Source organism: Chaetura pelagica, unplaced genomic scaffold (genome assembly GCF_000747805.2).
Source record: "Chaetura pelagica isolate M959 unplaced genomic scaffold, ChaPel_1.0 scaffold178, whole genome shotgun sequence".
Lineage (NCBI taxonomy): Eukaryota > Metazoa > Chordata > Aves > Apodiformes > Apodidae > Chaetura > Chaetura pelagica.
Window position 1 is genome coordinate 1,671,337 of NW_009954505.1, and position 20,407 is coordinate 1,691,743.

Genomic DNA, 20,407 nt, shown 5'->3' on the forward strand with positions numbered 1-20,407 from the left:
TTAAATATATAAGGTGCCATTATTTATCAGAAAGGTGATTGATGAGATGATGTACACTGTGTTCCTGAAAGATTGTGAGTAGCACCAAACCCTCAGAAAGCAAGAACATGAAAAAAGAAGAGCTGTTTCAAGTTTCCGCCAGGGTGCAAGAACAGGTATTGCCACTCAATCACAGACTTAGGCTACAGCAGACCAGTGTGAAAGAAGAGAATCCTTAATAGCATTATGTACTATTTCTACTCATGCCAAAAGTTATACTCTATAAATAATTATACTAGTGAGCCAGGCACAGGTGTCTTTAAAAAAAACAAACAGTTGAAAAACACTTTGCTTCTAAAATAGACAGTTGTGTATTGTAGGATTTAGGCATTGAGACTGAAATTCCTGAACTTGCACTTAAAAGTAGTCAATGTAAAGTAAATGGTAAAAGTGTAAGATATATGAGGTTGAGTTCACTACCAGCTGGCTGACTTCAGCTTCTCTCCATAAGCAGGTTTTTTTTGCAAATAAACAGGTTTTAATAGCGCTCTGAGAAATGTAAAAATGAGCTCTTGACAAAAGTTTCAAGAAAATACATTTATTTGATTTTAGCAGAGGAAGAGAACATAAATATAACAATTTCTCATACCCTTTTTACAAGATATTTTTATGTTTAAATATCACACTTCTGTTACAAATTTCAACTAGTATTTCAAATTTTTAAAGATCCCATTCACCGAAAAATGCAGGAACTTTTAATGTTAAAAACAGAGTAAAAGAGTGCAAATGTTTTATTTCCTGTGACTAGTGCTAAGTGTTCAAGTCCTTTAGAACAGTGCAAGATACATATTAAATAGATCAGCAATACTGCAAGCATCCAATTAGCACGTACAACTATTACAGTAAGGGAACAATACAGATTGTAATTTCTTCTGGTACAACCTTGACTTCTGTCTGAAATAATATACTTCTCCAAACTTCTGCAATTATGACAACACAAGCTTTTTACAAATCCCACACTTGAGTCCTCGGCACAAGCAAAACGGATCTAAACTTGAACCTCCTCAAAACCAGACAACTACCAGGCCAGTACAATTCTCATTGACATGTTTATACAGGTCTTTGAAGTGCAACTGATACTTTCTCATCAGAACCAGATGAAATTCCACTGAGGTTTTTATCTCCATAATCTGGAATTGGGACAGCAATCCCTTAGACTCTGTAGGATCGTAGCTGTGTTCTGAATCCCATCAGGTTTCATTAATTTTCTATGTACCATCTATTCAAACCAGTTTTCTTTCAGTAAAAAACGTACAGTATCATCAAATCCATTTTGGTACAATGATTCCATTTTCTCCTGGCTTGGTGGGAACAAAGCTTGATTAAGTCTTACCAGATTGGCCAGAGACAGCTGCAATAGACCAAGGAGCTGTAAGTTAGTTTATAAAAGCAACTTACCTAGACTTGACTGCTCTGTAATCTGTTTCACATAGCATATTTAAAACAAAAGACCAGCATGGCTATCTCTACACTAGTAAGTTAACCATGTCCAGGTTACTGCTGAGCACCAAGACAAACTGACACAAATGGTCTATATGTACACTATTAAACTCAGCCTCCAAGACAGACTGTCTGCTGGTAGAACTGCCCAAAGTTTCTGAAACACATTAAGTTCTCACATATTCCCAGAACTGTCTGGCAGAGTGGCAGCTGGCACACGGTGACCAACTTGTGCAAGAAAATATTTTGACAGCTTACCAGTGCAAACAACTGCATTCTTGGGAACATTCCCAGGCAAAGCTCAACATGCAAATATAACAAATTAAGAATTACGCAGCACTACAATAGGTCACTTTGATGGTGGAAAAAGATTTCAGAACTGCATTCTTGAATAAATACATTATTAAATTGTTTACAACAAAATAAAAAACATAATTAGATTTAATTAAATTCTGAACATTATTTACATTATTACCATTAGCCACATACTGTTTTTAAAAATCATGCATAAAAAAGTATCAAAATAATCTTCATTATTTGAAGTAATTATTTAAATCCTGACAATAGATGTCAGAGGTCCAGAGACAGAAAACTATAAATTCCAAGCCAGATTCATTAATTAAATTAATACAGCCATTACTTTTATGTAGATTATAAAACTGCTGAAAACCAGCAGTTCTTAGTTCACATTTTTACAGCTCTAAAAGCTAAGAGTTCTGCAAATGGAATAGTTTAAAATATCACCTCAGATTCTAGAGAGGTTTGCACTTGCAGGACCCTAGAAGAAGAGTAACTACAACCAACTTTCTATCTCTAAACTAATCACCAGCTCATTTTTCCTCCTCTAGATACACTAGATACTACATACAAGAAATATACAATAAGCAATTGCACTTTTTTCAATACATATGAAATCTATGACCTGATGCTTTATGATCATAGAATCACAGAATCATCAAGGCTGGAGAAGACCTTCAAGATAATCATGTCCAACTCTCTGCCCTACAACTCCTAACAACTAAACCATCTCCTGATCATTTACTATAATCCTTAAAATCTCTCTGTGAAGCATTATAAAGATTCAAAAATTGGTCCAATTAAGGATTACATTACTCAAAATAAGAAAATATTAAGAACTGGCTTAAAGAAACTTTAGAAAAAACTCTGTTTACTGCTTTATTTTTTCTTCCTAGTGGAGTTTTGCTGACAACTAAGGCCATTGCTATTCAATATTTTATTTCATGTCAAAGGACACGATACTGTGGTTAAAGTTTGCGAGACAAAGCTTGCAAAGACAAATGTTAATGATGAAAAGGAGGCCATAAAAATCTGTTTTAGTCTGTATATAAATATACAGAAATGTTTCTGTAACATCTAAAAAAATAAACTTCTGGAAAAATGTCATGGTTAGATTTGTTCAAAATCTTAACACAAGCTCTCTTAAGTAATGTGGTGACAAGTTACTGTATACCATTTCAAATGTACTACAAACTCATATTTTAAATTCAGTTACAGCAGCTAACTACAGCAAGTGGGGAAGAATATTCTGGATTTTCCCTCTCCTGAAGCGTTCTACAGGAGTTTGGTGTTGTTTTTTTTTTCTATAAACACTCTACCTAGCCAAAGATAGCTGATACTTAAAGTAAGCCTAGATTATTTGCATTTAATAGCCTGTGATAATTAGCTCAACTTTGTACTAGATCAATGCTTTTCAACCCTTCTGACAAAATTTATTCTATTTTTTCCTTCTCTTGTGTTTCCGAATATGTTTATACTCCCTTTGCAAACAGAAAATGTTAAAACATTATTTGATACATATGCAGAACATAAACATGTAAACATAAGCAGAACCTTCACTGCTCCGCTACCTTTCCTTCTTCTAAAGTTATTTAATAAACAAGCAACTCACCATTAGGTCTTGTTTTGCAAATTTAACATAAAGGTCCACACGTCCTTTATCTTGTGGACAGATGTCTAATCGACCGCTGAAAGGAGAAACTGTAACAGTTCTTCCAACAGGCAAGATAGGAAGGCCATTGGTGAGACCGCCATCAACCCACTTCTATGGAAAAATACAAATATTTTCAAAAGGTACCTTATTATATGTTCATAAATTAATACTTCATCCTTCCTGCCTCCTCCTTTCAAGTTTCCTTCTCAGAATACCATGAACAAGCTTGAGTATAAGGCATAAATATCAAGTAACTGACAATGAACACAAAGAGCATTTAATCAATGAGTGTTTGGCATAATATAAATGCGTGCAATAAATTTACCAAGCTATTGCTAAGGCTTGTTAGCTGACCTAATAACAAAATACTCCACACAGAGTTTTTCTTAACACATACATGAAAAATATTAGGTTGTTAACATTACATGTGAACCATAACAGATAAAGTAAACTCTAAAACATTGATTTAAGCTAGGAGCTAGACAATCTGTATGTGCAGGTAAACTGACTGCCCAAGCTCAACCAAGTATGACTTCTCTCCCTCTTCCAGAGTCTCTATCTTCCTACACATGCGACATGAGACAGCAATAGCTGGCAAATGGAGAGTAAAGGTGGGAAGGGGCTCAACATCTATGGCACTTGAGAGACATCAAGTCTGCTACAGGAGTATAGGAAAGAATGAGGAAGAAAAAACAAAAGCAAATAATTTCTGGCAGAGCCACACATTTCTTGCTTCTAAAGGTAGCCTAGGGGCATAAGCCAAATTCCATCCCAGTGCAAGCACGTACACCTGTGACACCATTCCAATACATTTTATATGTTCACATTTCTTTACACATGCACACGCATAAACCAAAACTCAGTATCAGTCTACTGGCTAAGAGGAATTTAGGGATATCATAAATGAGGTCTGGTGACCAGATCCATTTCACTGAATTTTACACATCTACAGCCAAATTAGTCACTCTACACTTCCTTCCTCATTAAGGAAGAGAAAACACTTGTAATATAGAATTTACCTTATCCCAAAGTAAGCTTTTACATCTGATTTCAAGTTTTCCCACAGAATTACTGAAAATGCCACAGAAATTTAGTCACAAAATGAAAAAAGTCTCCCACAAAACTTATGTTAGTGGGAAGCTGTTTAAGACATCTACTTCCAACTGTTGGCAACACACTAAAGTCCAATGCAGTGACTGCTACACAGGAAGCATTATGTCAGTTTACACTGTTCCTCAGAAGCCTCTGAGATTCTCTGAAGCCCATCACTTGGTTGTATAGATCACTCTCAGCTGTGTCCTTTACTCTGTTAAAGGGAAATAAATCTCCCTTTAACTTTCTCCCAATACCACATTTGAGTTCATGCAACCTAAAGACTTCCTGTCCCTTGCCCCTCATTCCACTGTCAACTCCTGCATCTGGCAATACTTAATTTAGTATTTTTACACATGAATATATAGCAAGCACCATTTAGAGGGGGAGAGGAGAAGGTTCTTTGGCTCTGCATCTTGCCCTCTTCTTCACTTTCTACATAATTTGCCATTTCACACTTCTTTTCACACTCCTGAGCTTAAAATATAAGTTACAAACATTCACATTCAATTGTCTCCATGGCCCTTCTAACCTATTATTTCATAATATGCTTTAGAGCTTTACCATTAACATTAGCTCTTGATGTCAGTCCCCACAATCCACTGTAGAATTCCTTCACTTTCCACAAAAATCAGTTTTTAATGCTTAGAATTGAGATTGTTTTACCTTAGAAAAAGGAGACAAAAAAAATCCAAAACCATTGTAACTTAACTTTCAGACTTTTCACACTCCATTACACCATTATTGCAACAACAATGCAGTAAACTGTAGTAAAGTTGCAACATACCTTAACATTTCTAACACCAAGGCTTTTTTAAATTGTGCCTACAAATAGTAATTTAGTATTGATTTATAGGCAATATTCCTCAGGTACTAAGTGGCTTTTTGTTGCAATTCCTACAGTGACAAGAGCAGTGTCTAAGCAAGTCAAAGACACCGTAACAGACTACATTATTAATTTATTGAACAAGTCTAGCTTAGTACTTTTCAAACTACTTCTCCCACTTGAAAAAAATACTGATTATTTTTTTTCTCCTCTCCTCTTATGTAGCTCCAGTATTGATTTAAAAATCAAAACACTTACTAAGCAAAATGCAATGATTTTTATTAAGCACTGCCTTTTGCAGATGCTGCTATTCTTGACTGACATGCCCTCTTGTCATTTTATTTTCTTTTAAGCATTTAGAAGACACTGCTTCTCAGTCAAAAAAATAAAAAAAAGTGTTGACTCCACAGTCCCTCATGTTACATAGTTAAAATAAAATGTGGGTGCTGCAAATAAAGTAATGCTCCAGATTCTTTCAATTCCACTAACCAATTCTTGACAAATGCTTCTTAGGTGATGAGGCAAAATCCTTGTACCTTCTGAATTAGTTTCTTATTTATAAGTACAGTGCAAGGACAGAGAACGTTATGAAATAATGTGTAATGAAAACCAAACCTGACAATGAAATTGAGGATGCAGGTTGGACCTAGTAGAGTCTACCTGTTTACCAGCAGATAGTTTTTACAAAGCTGTTCTGTAAGAATGACAGTGACACAAACTACAGCATCATTATCACATACAGTCAACTCAATCATCTGTGGATCTTTATCTGTCTTAAAGATTAACCTTGCCAGAGATTCAGAGGACACCAACTTCAAGAAAGGTAATTTCACATGGAGCAAGTTTGCCTTGCTGTTACTGGAAGCCTAGTCCAAGGGCACCGTAAATAGACAATCTAGGTAAAAAGCTAGTTGAGGCTATTAACAGACTACAAATTCTCAGATGTTATTTTATAGTTCCTTTTTCCTTCAGATTATTTTTAGGCTCATCAATTCAGAATAAAACATACTATGAACAGACTGGTGTTATGTATATGCTACCGTGCAATTAAGCTTATTCACCCAAAAAACCTCACCTCCAAGGATGCATACTACAGGTATGCTAGCTAATTCCACTGCGAGCCAAATGTTTCCCAAAAAGCAAGAAAACTAAGTTACAATTCTGGGAACAATTTACACTGGGGTTTACTCTCTGTAGTCTGTATGAACAGGCTAGCAAAAAGTCTGGCTATTTTCTGATACTATTCCAACAAAACTGCATCATACTCCAACTACTCTACAGAGTATGCAAGGCCAGTAGACTCAATCAGCAGAGTAAACTCAAGTCCACGCTGCCACAGACCATACAGCCTAAGGAACTTACTAGCTGGAACTACTGTAAACGCAGGCAGATAGAACTCAGGTCTGTTATAGTAAAGCTTCAGGAAACTTGGAATATGATGTTAATGTAACAGGTGGTCTCACAGAGCCAAGTCAACATCCAGTCTATCTGACTGACTTCAGTGCTTACCATGTCTGGATCATGAGGTTACATGCCATCTATCTGGCTCTACACTGTACATTTTAAGGCTCCTATACCCACCATGTACCCTCATTATCTAGTATTGCAAACCATGAAAAGACTGATGCAATAGAGATCCTAGTGGTTTTGCCCTCACTCTGCTCTAAGTATTTAAAACTAAAGAATGGGAAGTCCCATACATTCACAGGCTCAAAAAAAAAAAAAATCCCCAAAATGCAATGCACCATTTTACAGAACATGAGAAAAGCCAGTGCAGACATGCAGAACTAATCATTCCAACAAATAACAATAAATAAAAGCAACCTTCTTCTCAGAAACTGCCTATTCTGAATCTCACTTTAGGAGAGTAGTAAGCTTTGGGAATGACAAGCTTTTAAGTAACAGAAAAACTAGCTTCCGTGAAATGTTTATTGATTTCACTTCTGAATGCAAAACATAAAATTGGGCAGGAACATGAACTGCCCACTAAGACGCCACTGAAGATGTATCAGTAACTACTACAATACCCAGGCAAATGACAATAGTAGCATTCAAATGGGTTTTAAAGTTTGGGACAAAACTCTGAGCCAACTTTTCAATACCTTAACTGAAAGAAGACCAGAAGTACTTCAACCAAGACATTTATTTCCTTCCCTTTAAGTAACGGCAGAATGAACCTCAAACATCTGTGTATGCCCCTGAGCTGCACAAAAAACCATAAAAAACTCCAATCAACAAAACTTCCAGACCCTGGAAAGGTACAAGCAGTTTTTACTTAACTCAAGCAGTCAGGCAATACCAATTTAAAACCTTCAAACTTCTTAGCCGAGATATACTGCTGTATACCTAATTCTAAATCTGACAAGCTTTCTGACATAACAAACTCCAACTCTCTGTTGGTAGACAAATGCATACCAGTTTGTGGGATTTTTTTGACAGAGCAGCTGTGAAGATTATAGATATTTTAAAGGCATTAATTTGAGTATGAGGCAATATGAAGTACCACAGCATTTCTCAGAAAAAAGGCTATTTGCAGGCTTCTAGTAACTACAAACAGACTAAACAGCCAAAATCCTTCTTCAAATGTTAACATATTTATATAAGAAAGACAAAAAAACTCTTGAAATTGAGCCAAGTACAGGCAACTGTGAAAAGGTTTTCTTATGGTAACGCACACATCTGAAAACTACATAGCTGTGTGCTATAGGGGGAAAAAAACCCAAACAAACAAAACTTTGTTCTTTAATGTTTGTCCAGAGGTAAGAGATTTGAAGGTTACCTGGTAAGCATACAGAACATGAGAACAACACATACATAAACATGCACATGGACTCCAGCAGTGTCCAATCTAACCAAACCTCCTTTATCATTCCTTCCACTAAACTGAAAAGCAGAACAGTGGTCCTTTAAACTGCAAAAAAAACCATTTTAGTTTTGGTAACACAGCTTGTTTTGATAAGTGTCTCTTCTCATGTAAATGTTAGACACTAACTTTAGAAAAGAGCTTCATGCTACAGAGATTTTGGTCTCAGCACCCACATTTTTTGAAACAACATACGAACAAACTCATGTCATCTTTCATGGTGTCTATCTATAGTATCACAGGAACAATAACTATTCTACAAAATACAATACTGCAATTCTCACCTACCCTTTCACTAAGATAAAATAATTACACCACAAATGAAGAATACTCTTATTTTAAAAAAACAAAGTTGGTAGTTAGACTTAATGAAAAATTACCTCTCCTTTATATTCCACGGGCTTAATCCCTGCATATACTGGTATAAAACTACTTGCTAGCAGGACCTAGAAGAAAGCAACAGAAAGAATAGAGAAAACAAGTTAAGGCAAAAGTAATTTTGAATCAATACGTATTTTCATACATATTTATCTACTTTAAATAATATAGTAGCGACCAGTCAATGTGTTACTTTTACATAAAACCACTGTCATCTCAAAACGACTTCTTGTGGTATGTCAACAGGTGATTAGAACTATTCAATAGGACTTATTTTTTGACTTGACAATTGCTGGAACTGCTTTTATTTTTACAACAAAATAAGCTACTTTCGGTATTAAACACCTCTCCACTCCCAACAATTTTTAAATTGAGGCTCTATATGAAAGCTCTAATTTTCACTTCAAGAACTTGTTTTGCCCATTTCTCTTCCTAGCGATCTAAAGCACCAGAACTCAGATAAAAAGGCTTTCTCTTCTTACTTTCCAAATGTGAAATTGTAGCTATTTTTTTTACCAGGCTTCTCCCTCACAGAAGCTAAAGAACAGGTCTTCCTTGAACTTACTACTCTCCAGATTTTTAGAAGTGACACTGTACAGTGTTCACAAGTCCCCAGCATCAGCTTCTTCCCTTACACAATCCCCTTTCTCCTTCAGCTCCTTTTAAATAACTTCGGTCCTTCCAAACTAAGAAAGGTTTAGTGAGGTAAGAATCAAAACCAGGTCATTCCTGCCAAGTCCAAATTCTTTTCAAGAAACCTGAAGAAAGCAGTTGGTTCTCCTTAAAAAGTCACTTAGACCTCAAGAGTGAGCTGAGAAAGGGCAAGTTTGAAGACCTAACACATTCAGTATTTCACTAACAGACCAGTGTGGTCTCCTATTCACTGCTCTCACCTTTCCAAGCTAAATACAACAGTGTTCTGTCCCCTGCTCCCTCACAAACATACAAATCAGACCTCTCCAATTTAAGAAGTATAAGTCTGAGAACATTGACACAGGATGAAAGTCTTGACATTTGTAAAGACTATTTCAAAAGTGACAGATCATTAACTGACTTTCCACATCCACTAAGAATGGAGAAAGAGCTCAAAATTCTAACACATACTCAGTTTAGCCATTGTGAAAAACTTTGAAACCATAAGGCTTCTTAAGCATTCAAACCAATTGCATACGGAAGCTGAAGAAGCAGAGGGTACAGAAGTTTTGCTGTTATAAACCACCATCTGTCCAGCAGCACCTTTATCCATGTCTTACATAGTTAATCATGTCTGGGAGAGGTGTAATGCAATTATATAACCTTATCTGTGCTACCAAGGCAGCCACCAACATTTAGACTGTTCTATAAATGATACATGAATAGCTGAAGATGTGCACAAAAACACATACTACAAGATGCCCTGAAAGAACAGACAATATGAATGTATTCCAATTTTATTACTATTATTTCTACTGCTTTCTGTTGCTTTCTATTACTATTATTCCACTGCTAGCATATGGAGCAAATGAGTAGAAAAGAAACGGTTCAGTCAATGAAAGAACTATCGACAAAACAGAAATTTTATATATATCTCCAAGGTCATCTTCAGCTCCTAATTGTTTTCATGTTAGAAGATTTCACTGCAAAAAACCCATAAACCTATAGAATAATAATCTCCATGTATGTCACCACTGGCTACCATAGCTAGAAATAACAATGCATAATTTGAGATTAACTTTTTGCATAATTATCTTTGCATTAAATTTTGAGAACAGATTCACTTCAGAGAATATAGTATGGTCAAGATTTTTTAAAAAATACTTCAAGCTTCCAATGAATACTTGCAGATTTTGTTAATAACTGTGATTTTTTAAATTTATTTAAGTGTTAATTACAGCAAAGCTCTTATTTAAGTATCCACAATTATAGGAATGCATTCCTAAGAAGAGGGAATTTCTTCTTACTTTATTTCCTCCTTTATTCTGCTGTCTCTTATTATGTCCTCCACTAAGGTATAAACAATTACTCAAAAGAACAATTAATAGAATCATAGAATGGCTTGGGTGGGAAGACCACCTAGTTCCAACCCCCCTGCACAGGCAGAGACACCTCCCACTAGGATCAGGTGGCTCAGAGCCCCATTCAGTTTGCCCTTGAATACTTCCAGGGAGATTATCTCCAGAGGTCCCTTCCAACCCCTACCATTCTATAATTCTGTAATGGGGTTTCCACAACTTCCCTGGGCAACCTGTTCCAATGTCTTACTACCCCCATGGAGAAGAATTTCCCCCTAATGTCTAATCCAAATCTTCAAGTTTTAAGCCATTAACATTTACTTTATGTGCACCTGGAATTATTCCTATCATTTCATATCAGCTTATGTATGCAATCCTCATCCAAAGTTAAAAAGTGGCATTTAAAAGAAGGGCAGTAAAATATATCTTTCAGTGACAGTTAAAATACAGTTTATACACAGTTACTCACTAGAACTAGAAAAGAAACTTTTTTAAAAGACAGGAACTTCCTTTACTTTCTTTTGTGATGATGTATAATATAAATGTTATCAGTTCAATTGGAATATCAATGTTATCAATTGGAATACATTCATATTGTCTGTTCTTTCAGGGCATCTTGTAGTATGTGTTTTTGTGCACATCTTCAGCTATGCATGTATCATTTATAGAGATGCAAAAAGACTCACTGATTATTACAACATTTGGAAATTGTATTCTCATCTACTGTAACCATTAGTTACTTTGTTAGTCTTTAAACTTTGCCTACAAGGTAGTACTTTTAAAATAGATTAAGGAAACAAACACACAAAGTAAATTTTAGCAAGATTTGTGAAAGAGGATGAAATTCTGCTTCCATTGCTTATGTTATGGTTGTAGCATCACAAATAGTGTGACTGAGTACAACTATGATTTATTGTATAGCTAATAACATAACTCCTAAGCCTTAAAGAAACTCAAATATTTTTATATAAAGCAGCAATATTCAACTTCATTACCTTAATGAGCTCCTCCCTGGAGGCAAAACTTGAAACCAAGTGATTTTCCCCATTTTTGCTGTTAGTGACTGACACATAGAGACGGTTCTCAGCTATCTCATGAGCATCAGAAGGAAGAATAGAGTCTATGCCGTCCCTAGAGTAAAGAAAATGCTAAACTTTATTCACCATCAATATTTTAAAACCTTGCAAATAACTTAGGAGTGAAAGAGCACGGAGTGTGCCACAGTACAGAAGAAATATACACATTCTTTATTTTCATTTAGAGAGCTTAGAACAAAAGTGATCTTATAGATGCATTAAGATAGGTACCTAAGTGTTTTCATAAAATCATAACCAGGCGTTACAGCACCAAAGTCCAATTTTCTAACTTCCTCTGCAAATCCATAGGCAAACTGCTTACATTTCTGCAAATTAAAAAAAAACAGAATTGAAGATGTTTTAGTTATGGGAAGTATGTTCAACGGTGGTATCTAAAACATACTAACAGCTAAAGTTTTAATCAAGGAAGAGCTATAAGGTCCTTGCCACTGCCACTTCCAAGCCAAATCAAATATATAAACCTAATAATATGCATCAAGTCTTGAATTTATTCTACATTAGGGACTTAGGCTTCTTCTGTAGTAAATCAGCTGAAAAGAGGCATGACACCTTTCTCTCCAAAGAGAGAAGAAACACAAGCCCTACACCAAAGCACCTCTGAAATACTATCTTTATATCTAAAATGCTTTAATACAGTGACAGGGAACTAAGAGCAACAGGGAGCTGGATGATTGCAAACCTGGGTGAATGACAGAAAACTACTTTCCATATTACAAGTGCTAAGAATAGACCATATAATTCTTGCTGCCAAAAGGGACAATTCTTACAGCAATGAAGTTGATAAGAAGTGTTAGAAGCTTTAAACAATGTAGCAAATAGTGACTGAGGACATGTTTAGAATTTGTAACTACTTGTCTTAATTAAACTTTACAAAGATAATTGAGGTACTTTTGAAATAAACAGATACTTATCTAAAACTCTATAAGCTTCCCTCTAGAATTCTCAAGTTCCATGTCTTTTCACTAGTGACAAAAATCCAAGATACAACTGAAAAATATTTGCAAACTGTCATATTAGAACAGCAAAAGTCAAAACAAGAAATCCTCACTTTTATTCTCTACAAGATAAGGCAAAGTCGTATTAGAACTTTTACATTATGAGGAAGTCTTAATTAAAGTTTGCCTAACACAGCCATCTCTGAGGAGAGAGGAAAAAATAAAAATTACCTGATTTAAGAGTTACATGAGTGGATACAAAATATTTCAAGTTAGGTAATAATATAATTACCCTGATAGTAAAACTCTTAATTCTATACAATACAAAACACTGCCTTTAATTAAATTATATGAGAATTTATACAGGCTTAGTTTCCAAAAGCATAAAAAATAAAAAGATCTTTCTAAGTAAAAATATTAGAAGAGATTTTTAGACCAAGCTGAGAACAAATGCTCTTACCCAAAGCTTAGAATAACTGAAAAATTTCCTTGGGCTAAGAAAAGGCTAGCTGCTGTGCTCACCATACATAAAAGTCTGAGGTATGCATTATACCAGATACACTTGAAAACAACCTACCAGTCAGAGGCTATGGATAAAGAATAACAGAATAACATTCCAAGCAGAATACAAGTAAGGTTCTCTTCACAGAGAACTCCACAACAGAGTGGAACTTGCCTAAAACCAAATCTCATAAAGAATGCACCTGAGGGGTAGTGGGGTAGAAAGAGACCAAGGAAGAACTTACTGCTGAAAACAACAGGAGTATAGCTAACTGCAAGCTAAGTTCATACCACTGCAGAAATAAACAACAAATAAACAGAAGGATCAGTGGCAAAGTCTCATGTATGGGCTGGGACTCTCCTTTGAATCAAATGCAGTGAGTTTTAACAGGCAAAAAGCCCAGAGGAAGATACCTGATGATTAGAGAACTGAACCCCGAAGTGTACTTAGAATAAAATTTAACAGCCTTCCCCCTCCCCCAGTGATGCTGTTTGTTATAACTCAATATTAAAGAAATATTAATATTTTAGCAAGGCCTAATGCATCATATATATTACGGGAAAGTTACTAAAGGCACTTCAGGAGGGCAAAGCAGCCTTAACCTAAGAGGAAAAAAAAGAAACACTAAAGCTCTCCTACAAAAACCTGTGATAGGGTAGTCATTTGAGCATCACTTTGCTATCTCAATATGACACTATATCTTTGTTAAGAAACAGGTGGCATCTCTGGAGAAAAAAAATCCAAACACACATGTATGCAGCATGTCAGAACTGAATGTTATGAGGGTTAATCCTCCTTGTACAGAGTGGAGCTACTGCTGTTACATCATGAACTGTACTGAGTCTAAAGAAGGGGCAAAAGCCACTTCTTGTGCAAAAGGAGCACAGACAGCAAGGAAAGAATCTGAGCTGGCGTGTAGTGTTCTTCCACTTTATGGAGATACAATTCAACTACCATTTTCATCTTCTTTTGCAAAAAAGATAAAAGGACAAAAGGTCTAAGAAACGCATTTGCTTAGCAAAGCCTATCTCTAGCCAAGAAAACAATTATTAACTTTGTCATGTACAGGGATTAAGTGCATATACATTTTGGTATATAAAGTAGATTCACACACATTATATTTATATAGCTTAAAACATGAAGGTCGTCTGACTGACTTCTGTCACAAACATTTCTGCTCACGAGTCACAGACTTTCTTAATGAAAACACGTACAGCAGTCCTGATGCTTTACAAGAAGCAAGAAGAAATACAAGAACCAAAATATTTTTTAAAAGTTAATGACAGAGGATTATATAAAATATATCACTTTTTTCCTTCTTTTGCAAAAAAGATAAAAGGACAAAAGTATGATGCTACGCATTTGCTTAGCAAAGCCTATCTCTAGCCAAGAAAACAATTATTAACTTTGTCATGTACAGGGATTAAGTGCATATACATTTTGGTATATAAAGTAGATTCACACACATTATATTTATATAGCTTAAAACATGAAGGTCGTCTGACTGACTTCTGTCACAAACATTTCTGCTCACGAGTCACAGACTTTCTTAATGAAAACACGTACAGCAGTCCTGATGCTTTACAAGAAGCAAGAAGAAATACAAGAACCAAAATATTTTTTAAAAGTTAATGACAGAGGATTATATAAAATATATTCTTCTCAACGATCATGTCCTGTACCTGAAAGTTTATAAATTTACCTCTATATTTTCTGGTACTGCTAATAAGACAGCAGCAGCCAGCGATCCCGCAGAAGCTCCCGCAAAAGCTTTCACAACTTTCAGTAACTTCTTACCATGCCTGCAAAAAGCAGCTGCTGCCCCCAAGTGGTAAATACCCAGAAACCCACATGCTGCAAATGACAGATTTATGTGTTTCATTTTTGCTGTGGAAAAAAAGTTTCACAATCAGAAAAAGGATCAGTTAATTTTATCTTATAACATACATCTGTTATTTTTGGCACAGAACACATAATACCCTATATCAGCAGTTTATTTAAGAGCAGTAAAAACAAACACATTAAACAAGTAGCAGTTAATTTAGCATTCCCAAAATTGAAAACAACTCTAAAATATTCCTTTGCACAAATCCCTTTTTTTAATCAAGTAATACATGTGTGTATATACACGCATACACACAACTTAACTGCACATTTTTACATAATTTGTCAAAGAAATACAAAATAAAAGTAGCTATTCAAAAGTGATAAAAGCATGCTGTTATCCACCTAGAGTAAAAATCTAATTAGTTATAAAACTGCTGGCTACTGTGTCATCATACTCCTCTTATCCACATACAACCTTGAACCCAGTCTAATCATCTAAGAAAGAAATATTTTCCTTCTCCTTTGGAGCTCATTTTCTTGCTAGTATTAATCATTAACAGGCAAATTCTCATTTAATGTAATTTCTTATTTAGAAAAGAACACAACATATTATTGCTACTAATAAAATAAGGATTAAAAAAACCCACCAAAGTAAAATACAAGCATGCATTAAAAATGTATTAATTAACATTAATTAAAAATGTATTAAAAATGCATGTACTCTGAAGGTATCAAGGATAGCATTTAAATCTAACAAAAACCACAAAAAGCAACCATAAATTTAGATCCTCAGAGGTGGTTTATTAAAAAAAAAAAAAAAAAAAAGGCTGTGAATTTTATTAGGTCTTCTGTTTCTTCAAATAACTACAATTACAAGCAAGCTATTTCACAGACTGTATTGTACATATTTAAAAGATAATGTAGATTACCTTAGTATTGAATTGAAAATAAACCCCTACTATATTTGGTATGCATCACTAGGAATGGGACTAAAAATAAAAATCAGTATACTCAAGATTACACTTGATTGTTTGTGTTTATAATGAGATAGCTGATGAGAAGTTTCTTTTGAAAATCATCTACCAGACACTGGTGACAGTTCTGATGAAGAGAGGCAAACATGTACAGTCATAGATTTTGGCTTGTCTCTTCAGCTCAGAAATGGGAAGAGCAGGAAAGATGAGGACAAGAAAGAGCTTTCAAGACCACTAGATAAGAAGACATACTAAACTCAACTGCTTTACACAGAACATGATTAAAATCAGACCATGACTGGATCTACCTAGGTTTCCTGAAACAAGAAAAAAAAAAAAAAAAAAAAGAGAGAGAGAGTATGCATCTCATTGTGCCAGGACATACTGTTTGGTGCATCAGTCATTCTGCTAAAACACTGCACTATAATAAGGTAGTTTATCAACTGGATAAATGTTCCCTTTATACTGGAAACGCTTGCATATACACTTGTAAATACAAATACCAGTTACTTATATCTAACATATTTGTACTGCTAGAAAGGATTCTAGGTTGGCTCTTGCTGTGACCATGAGAGAGAAAGGCATTTACAATGAAGCAAATGATAAATCATGTTACTACTTTTAAAAAGAAAGTATCTTCTTATGTAAAGAGAAATCATTGCACTGCAAGAAAATGAAAAAAGTTAACTTGAAATTTTATTGGAAAACACCACACACAATTCTATGTCAAATATTTTTTTGGGAGTGTGGAAAAAACCTAAAATAGACTTTGAAATATGGTGCATAATGTGCTTCCTTTCAGCCTAGTTAAAACTTTTCAGTAGCTTAACCCACTTATGCAGATGTTTCCACACATTCTGCAAATAAGGAAGAAAGGTGCTTGTGCATCACAGGCAACTCTGGCAAAATGGTGAAGCTGGTTAAAGCAACTACATTAGTAAGTAGGAAGAAAAACAAGCATGGAAGAATTAACTTGCATTTTTTTCCAAAACAGATTTCAGGCTCAAGAAATTAAGTACCACATTTATATAGCTGATTGGTCAGAAAATAAACATGCAAAGTAAGAGTTCACAAATCCCAACAATTACCCCTAAGGGACCTACCTATGAGACATATCTAAGAAACTCAAGTGTAAGGTAATAAGCCTATTTAAATAATTAAAAAAAATATTGATGCTTATGTACATGCATACATACATCTTCTAAGCATACTACAAGGCTCTTCTACAAAACCTTCTAAAAGGTACCTCCCTGCTGGAAATATATCAAACAGGGTTGCTCATGGCTTTATCCAGTTGTTAATGGAAAAATCACATCATGTTTAGCTCCTAGAGACATAGATAGCACCTGTTGCTCATTGAAACATTCAGGTCTTCTTTCATTTGTTCAGATGCATCTACCTGTGGGGAGGTTCTGTATATTGAATTGAAAGCCTCTTAAATCTGTAACAAAGCACGTAACCTACAAAATGTATCTAGATGAAAGAATCATGGCCCTGTAAGGAACTCTCTGCTTGACAGATGCAGTTAAGCAACATTTTTTTCACCTTGCAAAGGGATCCGAGTAAGGAGAAAAAAAAAAGGATTCACTGAAGTCCCACACAAACAGAAAAACAAAATACAGGAACCCAAGATACTCACTTTTATAATATAAGCTCTCTCATTTCTTTTTATTCTTGCAAGTATGTCATGGCAACAGTTTATTTGCAAGTTAGAATGGTGTATTTCAGAGACAACCTTATTAAAAAATGTCTTTTGCTTTGATGATCTGGTAAATCACTACTCTTTTGATCAAAAAGAACAGTAAGGTTATAATAACTCCCAAGAGGACTTATAGAAAAAAAATTAAGTCTGCAATATGACTATTCCCTGTCAGTTTCTTACAGAGTACCAGAAATAGGAGAATAGTCACCTCTGGTCATAGACCATTTTTTCAGTTGCCTGAGCAAACAGCCAAAATCTTGCTTAGAAATGCTATGAAACACCTGTCCTAACAAGACTTCAGAACAAATATTCTTATATGGTTTAATGTAAGTTTTGACCCTTAAAGATAATATCTATAAACTCAAAGTTATCATATTGGCATATATTAAGAAAAAGCTTAAATGAACCATAAAAGACACAAATCCACGTCAACTGGACAGTGCACACATTATAGAGGTGTGATGTAAATAGGACATAGCAAATGCTCTTTTTGGACATAGCCCCTGCTCTTCAGAAAGGTTACATGTTACACAACTGGCAAATTTCAAAATACAAATATTTTAACTGGTTAAAGGGATAGGTGTGCTTCTATTGTCTATAAAACAACAAGCAGAAGCATAAGAGAAGGTAAGTACAGGAAAAAACTACAAGGACACTGGGGCTGTTCAATCCCATTATGTTACAGATAACAGAGAAGCATTCTGGAATATACATAAACCTAAGAGGTCTATTTGAAATATTCTCACATATGTGGAAAAACAAAAACTCACTGATGTTTAAAACTATATGGAGGGGAGGCAGTGGGGCATCTGTTTACTCAGCAATATCTCATCCATTTGTAATGCAAACCTACAGGAGGATGTATGTAAGGCGACAAACCTGTACAGCAGAATTGTTACAGTACAATATAGCTTTTTAAGTTGTCATGCTCAAGAAACAGCACAGCAGTTTCCTCATACTGCTGTTTCCTGGGGAATTATATAAAGCATACGAGCCCAGGCTCTTAACCAGTCATAACTACCTCCCTGTAATCCCATTTGTAAACAGAAGCTGAAAATGCCCAAGCAACTGACTACAAAAAGTTTTATACATATACATATACAGAATGTGAATGACCAAGCACCCTGAAGCACAGAAGCTAGAATGTATGATGCATAACAGCACATCTGAGGATTACTTATTAGATAGGAATGACAAAACAAAGTTATGAGAAGAATTGTTTATCCAGGTAGCATTGCTAAATTAAAGGTCATAATTGTATATACTAATTTACCTGAATCAGAAATCACCACTCGCTCAGGAATGTTTGGTTTTTATATTTATAACAGAAAACCCAAAGTGTTCACTATCCTTACAGACCATTCACAGCCTTGAGTGAATATTCAAGAAATTGATTCTCCCTGTCAAAACCAGACTCACATAAATCAATAACCCATTCAAGAGACTGTACTCAAGAGTCACTCCAGTTGCTAGGAAGAGAACAGGAAAATTAAGCTCTGTGTCTATCCAGTAACATGGAATAAACATTGTAAGAGCTTGATGAAATAAATGAAAATAAAAATAACAAAAAAATCAGTACACAATCCAGTCAGCCGTTAAGTCACTTTGGAAACCTGTAAGAGTCTCTGCAAACTACAAAAATGTTGCATAATTGCCATGAAATTAAACACAACATGTGATACAAAACTTTCAAATTAAGAGTTCAGACCATCTTGATCATTAATACAAGACATTTAGATAGGACAGGAAAGGCTGACTTCTTAAGAATAGAGGGGTAAAAGGTTCAATACCTTCTAAAGAATGCTGGCTTCCATCACATACTGGCCTCGAACTTTTTCCAGCAGCTAGTTTAGTTTCCTCTGCACTAGTAGCCATCCTTGTATCTACTACTGTTCCTTTATCATTTACCCTGGAAAACTACAATCATACAAATATTACTATTTAAAAAGAAACAGATGTAAGATTAACATTATTTATTCTTAAACAGATTAATGAAGTCAACTGTAACAGTTGTAAATCCACCTAGATTAATGTCTCAATCTCTCAGCCCCCACTAAGCTAACTGAAATAAAAATGTTCTAGTACTTGTAAAGTGCATACAGCAATTAATATTTTAAAGATTAACTTAATCAGACATCCAGAAAAGCACTGTCATTTGGAACTGTCATTGTCTGAGATTAGTCTTAATTTTGTTTTTTTTTTTCCCACTATTTTTATTTATACCTACTTTTTTTTTATAATCAAACTGATGTTTTTATCCTCCCTTGACAAATCAATACAAACTTTTTTGCCTTTTTTGTTCCATATTGCACGAATAAAACATTTGCCAAAGAACTCTGGTCCTATTCTTCACTAAATGGCTGTCACTCTAATAAGCCTGTCAGTTATTAGGAAGAAATGATATTGTCACTGTATTGATGCCTATCAATTATACCTAGAGCACCACAAATAAAACTTACCTGGAATTCAGCTCTGTTGTGTGGTGCTCTTGCGGTGCAACAGTTTAAAATGCCAATCCCGAACTGCCGAGTTTTTTGAAACATCCCAAGCAACAGTATTTGAGCACTACAAGCACTTCGAGCTGCCCACATTTTCTTAAAAGTGACCTCTGGATTCAAATGATGTGGTAAGCACACCGATAACTCTCAGATGTTTTACCATGGAGCTACAAAGAAAGTATCAACAGATGATATTGGACTTCATAGACATAACAGAGCAGGAACGGTCTCTCTTCCAAACATACCTGTTTAAAAATGTTCAGGAAAAAAAATAAAAGGGGGCGGGGGGAAA

General features: G+C 35.1%; 1 protein-coding gene across 1 annotated transcript; it reads right to left on the bottom strand.

The window, feature by feature from the left end:
- Positions 1–1,258: 1,258 nt before the first annotated feature.
- PNPLA4 (patatin-like phospholipase domain containing 4) lies at positions 1,259–20,160 on the bottom strand. The gene is made up of 8 exons (XM_010004644.1): positions 20,077–20,160; positions 19,408–19,534; positions 14,817–15,001; positions 11,888–11,982; positions 11,576–11,711; positions 8,592–8,657; positions 3,389–3,541; positions 1,259–1,390 (listed from the first exon to the last, which is right to left on the bottom strand). The coding sequence occupies exons 1-8, from the start codon at positions 20,158–20,160 to the stop codon at positions 1,259–1,261; spliced, it is 978 nt and encodes a 325-aa protein (XP_010002946.1).
- Between the last annotated feature and the right edge of the window lie 247 nt (positions 20,161–20,407).

Bases quoted from the DNA above. Each gene is read 5' to 3' on its own strand.
- PNPLA4 (XM_010004644.1), bottom strand. From the start codon at position 20,160: ATGTTTCAAAAAACTCGGCAGTTCGGGATTGGCATTTTAAACTGTTGC. The intron at 11,983-14,816 runs GTAAATTTATAA...TTTAATTTGCAG, and splicing joins CAGTACCAGAAAATATAGAG to AAATGTAAGCAGTTTGCCTA. The intron at 1,391-3,388 runs GTGAGTTGCTTG...GGTCTATTGCAG, and splicing joins TTGCAAAACAAGACCTAATG to CTGTCTCTGGCCAATCTGGT.